Source organism: Mauremys mutica, chromosome 16, assembly GCF_020497125.1.
Source record: "Mauremys mutica isolate MM-2020 ecotype Southern chromosome 16, ASM2049712v1, whole genome shotgun sequence".
In the NCBI taxonomy this organism is placed as follows: Eukaryota; Metazoa; Chordata; order Testudines; family Geoemydidae; genus Mauremys; species Mauremys mutica.
This window is the reverse complement of record NC_059087.1, coordinates 4,062,867-4,073,816: the sequence shown is the minus strand read 5'-3', so window position 1 is coordinate 4,073,816 and position 10,950 is coordinate 4,062,867. Positions and strand designations below refer to the sequence as shown.

The 10,950-nt window shown below is 44.2% G+C and overlaps 1 protein-coding gene across 2 annotated transcripts in view; it reads left to right on the top strand.

Annotated features, from left to right (window-relative positions):
- Positions 1-10,950, top strand: part of UBE3B (ubiquitin protein ligase E3B) — a 33,623-nt gene that overhangs the window by 1,929 nt on the left and 20,744 nt on the right. For both annotated transcript variants that reach the window (XM_044989729.1, XM_044989730.1), the window contains exons 5-15: positions 20-140; positions 1,295-1,354; positions 1,721-1,825; positions 1,926-2,022; positions 2,268-2,353; positions 4,136-4,218; positions 5,311-5,416; positions 6,907-7,027; positions 8,537-8,714; positions 8,957-9,126; positions 9,926-10,093. In XM_044989729.1, the coding sequence (XP_044845664.1) occupies positions 20-140; positions 1,295-1,354; positions 1,721-1,825; positions 1,926-2,022; positions 2,268-2,353; positions 4,136-4,218; positions 5,311-5,416; positions 6,907-7,027; positions 8,537-8,714; positions 8,957-9,126; positions 9,926-10,093 (1,295 nt within the window). The remainder of the gene's footprint in view (positions 1-19; positions 141-1,294; positions 1,355-1,720; positions 1,826-1,925; positions 2,023-2,267; positions 2,354-4,135; positions 4,219-5,310; positions 5,417-6,906; positions 7,028-8,536; positions 8,715-8,956; positions 9,127-9,925; positions 10,094-10,950) is intronic.

Genomic DNA, 10,950 nt, shown 5'->3' with positions numbered 1-10,950 from the left:
GATTCCTCCTCCTTCCCAGGAGAGAAGTGGAGGATTTCTTTGAAATAAATGAATCTGCTTCCAGTAAAAGAAGTGCACTTTCCATCTTCAAAATTTCCAGGAAACTGCTGTTCGTTTTCAGAATTAAAGAGGACAAAGAGGTAAAGCTGCTCCTCTGACACATTTCCCCCCTCAGATTAAAAATGTGTAATGTATTCTATATGTTTAATATGTATGAGCTGTTACTTGGCTTGTCAAATGGGTTGTTACAGCATGGAGGGTTCAGAGAGTGGCCTGCGGCTCCTTTTGTCTTTTAATGCCATGGTGAGGACAGTGGGGAGGCAGCAGGACTGAGAACCGAGAACTCCTGAGTTCTAATCCTGGCTCTGACACTTGGTTCATTTGAGCAAGTCATTTACTAATACACCCAATGGGCCAGCTAGCTCCAGTGTAAAGCACCACCACACTCAAGCAAGAGGGTTTTGTGTGTTCCTGGGTCTCTGGTTGGGGCAACACTCAAATAAGAACCCGAGTTAACTTTGCAGTGAAGACAGAGCCCTAATAGCCCAGCCTCCGTTTTTCCATCTGTAAAATTGAGCTAATATTAATACTTGCCTCCCAGGGGAGTTGTGAAGACCGGTCAGGGAGAAAGCACGCTAAGGATGAGTGGCCATATTAAGTTGTATTAAATCCGTTTGGCTGTATGTTGTTCCCAGTTGCCTCTTTCCCAAGCAATTTCTGTTCTGTCAGGAGAAATACAAGTACATCAAATGTTGTTGTTGTACTTATATCTGATTTTAAATGTATACTTAGTGTGACGTACAGTTCCCTGAACTCCAGCCATGTTCTCTCTCCTCCCCCGTCAGCCCTTGGTGCCACAGTGTTGGTTGGCCCCTGTGTTACTGTAACTAATTACCTCATTGAAGTGTTACCCCTAGGAGTAAACTGATTCCTTCTCAGGCCAAGGAGTAATCTGGATTCTTTTCCATTCTGCTTCCTGAGAATCTTGGGAGTGATGTCATAGAGCCTAGAGTGGTTTGAAGTCTTACTGTGTAACTTGCAAGCAAGGCAAATGTAATCAAAATCAATCTGTAATCTAAAAGGGAGCAATTATATATATCAATGGGTTTTTCCTTCCTCTTAGGACACCGGTATTAGCCACTGCCAAAGACAAGATGCTGGTCTCAGTGGAGCTTCAGTTGCTTCTAGTGTGGAAGGCCTTTGCTTCCTGTAATCTGCCATTTTTAACAGTTTTTCCCAAGTAACTGACTGTACTTGTGGGGAAGTACACTAACGTGTCTCTCTTTCTTTACAGAGGTTTGAAAAGTTGTGTCACTGTATCCTGAATAGTATGGATGTTGAGAATGAGCCCAAGGTCAGCAGGTCAACTTTGTTAGGGGGATTTAGGTTTATTTTTTTTAAAGTTCACTAATCTGAAATATCAAGAGTGAGAGACACTCAGGTGTCACTTATATTCCATGGTGGATTGTTTTGATATGTTGATAAACCCCATAATAAAACCCAGGAAAGCTACATGGACTCATAAGATCAAAAGGGCATTTCCCGCATGGTACGATTTACAACTGACCTGGTTATTACGTGGGTGGGGCAATTTTGGTCCAGTGCTGGGATCTGCATGGCCTGTGGAGGTAGTTTTATTACACCACTTCTGGGCTTGTTTGCTGGATAAGCAACAGAGCAGAAAAAGGTACCACAAATTTCTTCTGCTCTTTGCCTGTAGGTGTGGTATGTGTCATTAGCACTTTCTAAGGATCTTACACTCTTGTGGATCAAACAGATCAAGGACATCTTGTGGTTTTGCTGTGAGTTTCTCAAACAGCTTAAGGTAAAAGATCTCCCTTTGGTTTTAGCTCTGTGTGTCTTGTAGTTTCACACTTTAGTGTTGTAGACTTGGTTTATTAATGTTGATGTTCTTGTTATTCCAGCCTGACATCCTACAAGACTCTAAACTGGTCAATTTGCACCTCACGATGCTTGTTACCTTCACAGACACTTCCACATGGAAAATACTTCGGGGAAAAGGTCTGTGTGGCTCTTTCCAAAACCCTGTTGTAGCCACCCATCCAGACCTTTCTTCTCTCTCTTTGTTTTAAAGTCTTCCGGCTTGAGCTGCAGAAAGGGAATATTTTTCTTCTCTTGTATGCGCTGCCAAGCTGTATGATTATGATAATAGAAGTTTGTCATAATTTACAGTGTCTGACTACAGTTCATATAGATTATATGACACACAAATAATTCTCAGAAATGTCATTATTTTGCCCTCGCAGGAGAAACCCTGCGACCTGCCATGAACCACATCTGTGCAAATATCATGGGACATCTCAATCAGAAGGGATTTTATTCTGTGCTGCAGGTTTGTTCGTGATTATAATAGTTGATATGCTTTGCAAACCCTGAAGTGTTTTCTGCCTTAACTAAGTTCTAAGATTCTCTGGACGTGTTGTTTCATGTTTGGGTTGGATAGGTATTGGCAGTGATTCTCTCTGAGAATACTTTGCTTATGGTCGGTGTGACGTTCCCATCTGGTGTTATCTGGACCGGTGATCTGCTAGGTCACTCCAATACTTGACTCTGGGAGTCAGCCTTACCCTGCTCTGCTGTGAGAACCCCCACTCCTGGGCTGTTCACGAACAGCCTCTGGCATGTAAGCTGCTCCCAGCTACTTGCAACCAAATTACACTAGCCAATATCTCCGGTCCCAGACACAACCCTAGGAACCTCCGTCTTGTAGTGTCCAGTTATGCCCGCTGGATGCTGCAAGCTTGTATTAGTCAATTTAAGAAAGAAATTGATATGTACCAGGCTTGTTATCCCAGGGGAGCCTCTGACATGCTTCAAACCAAACGCACTGCTTCAGGCAGAATAAACAAACAGATTTATTAACTATAAAGATAGATTTTAGGTGATTTATAAGTCAAAACATAACAAGTCAGATTTTGTCAAACGAAATAAAAGAAGATGCATTCTAAGCTGATCTTAACACTTTCAATGTCCTTACAAACTTAGATGCTTCTCACCACAGGCTGGCTGGTTGCTCTTCAGCCAGGCTCTCCCCTTTGATCAGTGCTTAAGTTGCTTGGTGTAGTGTCTGTAGATGGAGGTGGAAGAGAGAGGAAGAGCCTGGCAAATGTCTCTCCCTTTTATCAAGTCCCTTCTTCCCTCTTGGCTTTGCCTCCCCCCGCCCTGAGAGTCAGGTGAGCAGCACCTCATCGCAGTCCCAAACTGACCAAAGGAAGGGGGGTAACTCCCTCGAGAGTCTAACAGAATTTATTGTTGCTGTCTAGGCCAGCGTCCTTTGTTCCTGTGAGACTGGGCTGGGTTTGTCCCATACCTGCCCTGATGAGGTGTGAACTGCCTCTCTGCTCTTGGAGAGTTTTTGCCTGGGCTTATTTTAAGCTATGAGGATACATTTTCAGCCTCATAACTACATACATGAAATTATAACCTATAGCCTTACTGTAACAACAATGCTCAGTGCATCATGAGCCTTCTGAAGACGACTGACACGACAAACTTTGCATTGGATGCCACACAGTCATTTTACAAGGATGAACATGGGGGTGCTGGGTGTTCCACCAAGGTACAGAGTGTCACAGTTGGTAAACCAAAAAACTCGCCCTCCCCTCCTTTCCGTGAGCAATAGTTAATCTAACTACCATTTCATAATCTCATTAGGAGATGGAAGGCAGCAGTGCAGTGCAGTTGGTTAAAATACAGAACTAGGAGTCAGGAGTCTTGAATTCTGTTCCCAGCCCTGCCATTGAATTTGTGTGTGATTTTAGGCAGGTTTCTTCACCGTTCTGTGCCTCACTTTTTTTCCATCTGTAAAATGGGGGTGTCCATCTTTCACAGGGTTGTTGCGAGGCTTGTTTATGGATTATAAAGGGCCTTGATACCCTCTGAAGAAAAGCCCTATAAAAATAGCAAGTGTGATCACAGTATACCTCTTTGAATGCAGTTTCTCTGTGCTCCCAGTACCTGGAACAGAAACGCTCTGATCCAGGCCAGTGACTTGTAACAACCTCATTAAAGCAACACTCTCTCTGATTTCTTTTTATATCTCTTGAAAGTGACCGTGTCCTTCAAGAACACAGCTGGATTCTTCCTCTAACAAGAGTTTCAATTTTCTTTTCAGATTTTGCTAACAAATGGCTTGGCAAGATCCAGACCATCCCTGTCCAAAGGCACTTTAACTGCAGTCTTTTCTCTTGCATTGCGGTAAGGCAGCAAAAGCCGCTTGGGGTGATATGTAGCCAAAGCTGCTTTCAGTGTCTGTCTGAAGACCTCTTGCCCTGCCAGTTTCTCATTGTGTTTCTCTCGTTGTATCTGTCTGTGAGTTAGTATTAGTGTATTAGTATTAGTGCATGATGCTAATTTAGGTGGAGAGCTTGATTTTTTTTTCTACTCGGTACCCCTAAAATCAAGTGTTTATAAATCAGCTGTAAAGCTCAGTTGTGGGGTTAAACTTGGAATGCTGGATTTCTGTGTGTTGGGTAAATAGTCTGAAGGAACGGGCCCTCTTTCTGCAAGTGTGATTCGCATCTCACAATGAACTGCCAGTGCGCCTCTAACTACATAATTATGGATGCATGTCAGGTAGAGGTGCAGATGATCAGATCTGTGCTCACAGTTCAATTTGCATGTGTAAATTGTGTACCCAAAGAGGGACTAGCTAGAAACACCCCCCTACGTTTCAAAATAAAGTCCAGGCACAATCCAAACTCAGATCTGCAAAGCCCTGATCTCTTCACGGGAAATTCACTTGGTGTCAGACCACGGTGCCCAAGTAGCATCCCTAAAGACTTTCATGAGCGAACTCTGAACCAGTTTCCTTCCATAAGTGTCATTTCTGGGATCATGGGACAGGCTCAGGTCTGATTTTCTGATGATCATTCCAGCAAGAGTAGAGTGATTTCTCACCCTGCCCCAGACTCAAACTGGTTTTGAATCAGTCACTTAAGCTTTTCCTGAGTAAATGGGAACTATTTATTTATCTACTTCATGGGAGTGTTGTGAGGTTTAATCTAGTCTCTAAAGAGCTCCATAAACGCTAACATGGGAGGTGCTGTGTATTATGGAATAAGACTCCATGTTGCCTCCTGCCTCTGGCTTTGATTCCCTGGGGTCATGATGGATGTTGTTAAATCGCCATGATAGCAGAAGCCATAGGGGGCTGATTCTTTTTAAACTGGCCTCTGTAATGAGAACAGAAGCAGCAGCCAGTTCTGAAACTCTCTGATAGATGGGCTGCATTTCTTAGGAAACACAAAGTGTGAGGTTTGACGTATTTTTTTTTCTCTCTCTCTTCAGCCCTGTGATTGCTGCTCAGTTTTCTGACAATCTCTTGAGATCATTCCTGATCCATATCATGTCAGTGCCTGCTATCGTGACTCACCTTGCTACCCTAACACCTGAGGTACGTGGGCTACTCCATCACAGAATCCTGAGCCCTTTGGCATATCAAATATGCTGTAATTAGTCATCAGCGACTCTACAGTTACAAATAATGGCGAGTAAAGAGTTGGATCAGCCTCTTAAAAGTTGACAGCAAAATGTAATCCTTTTCTAATGGAAACACATGTTCCTCCCCCATCCTTCATAGCCTGGGTTTCTAATGCTGTGGAAGCTGACTTAATTGTTTCATGCCTCAGTTTCCCCATTTGTAAAATGTCTTTTTGTGTGTATACCATGTACTCTTTGGGACAGAGACTCTTACAGAGTGCCTAGCACACCCAAGCCATGATTTCTATTGGAGCCTCTTGTCAATCTTCCCACCATGCCAATGGCTAATTGGGCTGATGCTCTTAAGGCACATCATTTCATAGCCTGTGGTACACAAGGGTGTGACATGACCAGCATCACATCCAACCACCTTGACAGCCCTAACCGGATGGATCAGGTACCCATTCTGCAGCTGGGTGAACTGAAGGTGGCCTTTTGGTGTGAGATCGAACAAGACTTGAGCCCACGACCTTCCTGATTGTAGTTATGCACCTTAGCCACTCAGCCACCACACCTCATGGTACTGCTAGGCCCTCTCATCAGAGAAATATTAAATAGCAGCAAGCCCGAATGTTGTTTGTGCTGGTTTTTCAAAACTGGTTTGAGTCTTTGTTTTAGTAGCCGTTAGAGTGGTTTGCTTTGTGTTGGTATTTAGAGTGCTGTGCACATTTCTTACCAGATAAGATACTGTGGCAACAGCTGATAAATGCAGAGCCTCCTCCCCGCTCAGCTGGGCATGCAAATGAATAGGACATTGTTATGGAGATTTATCCGCTCAACTCTGGACATCTCTATGGTTTAGAGAAACTGCAAGTGGCACAGTTTTGGGTGTAAATTATTACTTAACGTATTCAGCTGTGTGTGTGATCTGAGGCTACTCTGCTTCTCTTTGTTTTTAGGCTGGACATTTTATTTTTTTGTGTCCTTGTCCTTCCATCCCCATGGTGATTTCTGACAGGGGAGCGAATGAACAAAGAGATGGAAAATCATCTATCACATAGAGCAGGATCTTCACTGAGCCGTGATATACTGCCCACTAATACCATGTGGTTTGTCTGCTCCCTTTCACAGCATGGGCCGATTGCCGGTGAATTCCAGGGAATGCAGGCGTTTTTAACTGCCATAGGCTCAGGACAGGTGAAGGTTATCCTTGTGACTGGTTAGAATATGCCCAGTTCACCTGCAGATCTCCCCCCACGTGCCTGTGATCTTCTTGTGAGATCTCTTCTTTAGAGTAATTCTTTGGCATGAAGCCTGTGCAGCCCCTGAACGCAGTGATTGCTCACAAGAATGAACAAACACCCTGAATCGCTGATGAGGTGTCAGGTCTGGTGGCTTTTGTGTGATGCTCTGTTAGTTTAATTTGCAACTTCACAATCATTTAAAAACAATTCTGTCTTTCAGCGTCTCGCAGTGCTAGAATCCCATGACCTTTTCCGCAAATTCATCTTATTTTTAAGTCGTGAGGCTCAATGCCGAGATGTCTGCGTGTGTTTAGAAGGAAGCCATACTCTTTGTTTACTGGGTAAGCATGTGTCCGGAGTCTGAGCATGTTCCACATCAGAGGAGAAATTTAGGAGTCCTTCTTTGCTTTGAGGAGAGGGCCCCGTGGGAGTGAAATCTGAATTCCTCTCTTGGGGTCAAGGACTCTGGATTTTACAGTCTAACCTTTTCTGAAACAACCATTTGGGTGGTTTCTAAAATAGCTTGCATCAAATGTGTTTGGAAGGACACTTAACTTCAGGTTTTATGTAAGGTATAGAAATGTAGGGCTGGAAGGGACATCAAGAGGTCAACCAGTTCAGCCCCCTGCGCTGAGGCAGGACTAAGTGAATGTAGAGGGTCGTGCTAAGAGACCCACGAAACAGAGGAGGGCGGTTCAAAAAGAGACCCCTTCCTACAGATGTGGTGTTTTGATCTAACAGGAAATCAGAACCTCAGCTTGCTTTCCAGTTGGACACTGATACAGCAAACACGAAAATTACCTGCCTACGTTGATATGCTACTGAAACTTGCTGAGTTCACATCAGCTCTGTGGAAATAGTCAGAGGAACTGTTGTAATTCGTGAACGGCCTCCTGGCTACTGTTAGGAGCTCTCTATTTCATATACTGCTGTGCATGAAGTGTTGGCGGGAAGCAAATGAGATGGCTATGGGAGGATGTCCTGCGCTAGCACAGAGCATCACCTTGGTGTGGGAAGTGTGTGCTGGAAACTGGGCTGAAACCAGGGACTGCTCTGAAAAGAGTCGGTGAACAACCATCAGAGAAGAGACAAATTTTGGTCACTGGACAACTGAATTGGATCTGAATCTCTTTAAGGAATTGTTCTTCAGGCTTAATCCAAACCCAGTGTGAGTGAGGGCAGTGTCAGTGAAAACACTGTATTCACTGAGCGTCATTGACTTTGAAAATTGTTATGGATTCCAAGGCCAGAAGGGTCCATTGTGGTTGTCTAGACGGATCTCTTATGTACGGCCATAGAGCTCCCCAAAAGGATTCCTAGAGCAGATCTTTTAGAAAACCATCCAGTCTTGATTTAAAAAGGGTCAGTTATGGAGAATCCATCACAACCTTTGGAAAATTGTTCCAATGGTTAATTACTCTGTTACTTGAACCTGCTGATGCTAGACCTGAATTTGGCCTGGTTTCTCTAACCCATTCAGTCCCCCAATTCGTTTTAAGACATAGGACCTCAGTGATTCTCCAAAGTTAACATCAAAGTCAATGGGGAATTTTGCCACTGAATTCAGTGGGAGCAGGATGCAGCCCATACTGATGGTTTTTACAGTTACCCTTTCCTGCTGAAGGCACTGAGTCAGTGTAGCGTTAACAAATAAACAAGGAGGGATTATGAACTGACTGGCCGGAGCACTGGGGAGCAGACGGGTGGGGTACGGCCCTGCACTGGTGGGGAGTGGAGAGGTGGTGGAGAGAGACTGATCTCAACCCCCTTCTGTCTCCAGTAAAGGTGTCATAGTAATTCTCATACAAATGTCGCTCCTCTTCAAAGGGCTGCTGCTGGTTCTTTTTCAGGTAACCTCATTTATCTGGGCTCCTTGAATGACAAAGTGCTAGAGGACGAGACTGCTCACTTTGTGAGTGTGCTTATCCACATGCTCTCGTACTGCCAGAAGTATGTGTCGCAAAAGAAATCCAACCTCACGCACTGGCACCCTGTCCTTGGTTGGTTCTCCCAGACTGTGGATTATGGGTAAGTGAGCATGATCTCTGAGACAAGTAACTCTTGAGATTTATAACTTGGCCAGGTTACACATGCAGTACCTTCTGTCACTGTTAGGATGGACAGTGTGGCCACCATAACTCCTGAATTGTATTTTAATTGTGCAACCTTAACACTGCATTCATATGCAGCTTGTTAGATGCGATAAAGCCACTGTTACAACCTGTCTCTCTCTCTCTCTCTCTCTCCCTCGCCCCTGACTTTTTTTCTAGGTTAAATGAGTCCATGCCTCTGCTCACAAAGCAGTTGCAGCATCTCTGGGGAGTCCACCTAATTCGCATCCTCTTCAGTGATGTTCTCAGCAAGAAGCTGGTGGAGACTCAGGATCCGACTTATCCGTCGGGGCAAACTGCTTCCCCCCAGAACAGCCTTCCTATGAAAAGTCAGTTCAGTACGGGCCAGGGCCTGGGCTCTGTGTCTTCTCTCTTTGACTTTCTTCCCTTTAGTCAAAGGCTTTGAGTAGTTTTTTGCAGCACCTGCTATTACCTAGCTAGAGGCAAGTTCTTCCTGGGGTCTGATCCCCGTTCACATTACTCTGTGATGTTGGCAAGTCACATATCTTGGGGACGCTTGCCTGTTTCCAAGCAGGGTTTGAATTGTTTCTCAAGTGGTTTGAAGATGAAAAGCATGATGTAATCCTTACCACACAGTCTGTTGCTGGGGGTCTCTGTACCTTACCGTGGTTGGATAGTATCCCAGCTTCACAGGTGGAAACTGTGGCACAGCAAGGTTAAGTGACTTCCCCATGGTCTCACAAGGAATCATTGGCAGAGCCTGGATTATAGCTCTGGAATTTCTAGGTTCTAGTCTCTTGCTCTAGCCCCCTATAACTGTGCTGACTCAGTCTACTGTAGATATGTGCTAGATATTCTAGCACAACTAGTGACTCCTATTCCATTTGGATAACGTTTGAAACTAGAGAATGACTTGTGAATGATCTCTGTGTCACCAGAGAACGGCTTGGTGTTTATGGAATGGAGAATGTTCCTATAAAGCATTCTGCCATGGGGAATTCACTGATTCTGCAGTTCTGTGGTATGACCCACTCAATCGGTTACTGTCCTTACTAAAACCCCCATTGATATGGGGCTGCACAGTGACCCAGGATAAGACTTCACCTGGTGATGAATGTCTCAGTCTCCAAGACCCATGTGCATGTGTCTCCCTTTATCTCCCACCAGATCTTTTCAAGCGAGCCTTCCAGAAGTCTGCCTCTGTTCGCAACATCCTCAAGCCAGTTGGAGGCAAGCGGGTGGATTCAGCAGAGGTGCAGAAGGTTTGCAGCATCTGTGTGCTGTACCAAACCACACTGACGACTCTGACGCAGATCCGGCTGCAGATACTCACAGGTCAGTTGGTTTTTGTCTTTTCTTCAAAGCACCTTTTAAAATTGGGGAGGAATCTTCTAAAGATCTAAATTTGTGCCTCTCACTGATTCCTTTGACTCTGCTGGTAGTTGTACTACACAGGGCTGTTTATTGACCAGCTGGATGCAAAGCTTGTTCTATCCTGGATCATACGTCTGATCAATAGCATTCATCACTGCTTTATCAAATGTTAGCTCTCTAGAATACAAATGAAAGCAAGTTCTGCTCCATTGAAACCTGCTCACTTCTTATTGACTGAATCTGGCCCAGTGTCTTTGAGTAATACCCAGTAATACCAGTCTTTATGTGGTGAGCCCGTTGGATGCTTCCGTTATATTCCGTGTTCCCTCTAATTTTTTCCATCTATGTGTGGAATGAATTTTGTTATGGGCATCATATCGAGGTAATGTGCAGATGTGCACCACCAGTAGAAACCAAAAACCTAGATATAATGTATATTTTTTAAAAAGTTACTATAGGGATAATTACTCCAGGCAGTACAGGTTAGGCATTTTAGAACTCACTACTCAAAGAATTAAATTTAAGTACAAAAGAGAAATAAAAATTATGAAATGCATAGACCAGTCAAAAAACTAAAATAACACACTTTGAAAGAAGTATCAAGAAGTAACAACAATACAAGTATGTGTTGGGAGGTGAGTGTGAAATACTGTGTGTGTGTGTGTGTGTGTGTGTGTGTGTGTGTGAGACACACACAGCATGTGTGTGTGTGACAGAGACGCGCGTTGTCCCTTTCAGTACCCTGACCCCACTTTAAGTGTGCTGCCCTTTTAAGTAGATCAGCAAGTTCAGACACAGCAGCAGCTGCCAGCAAGCTC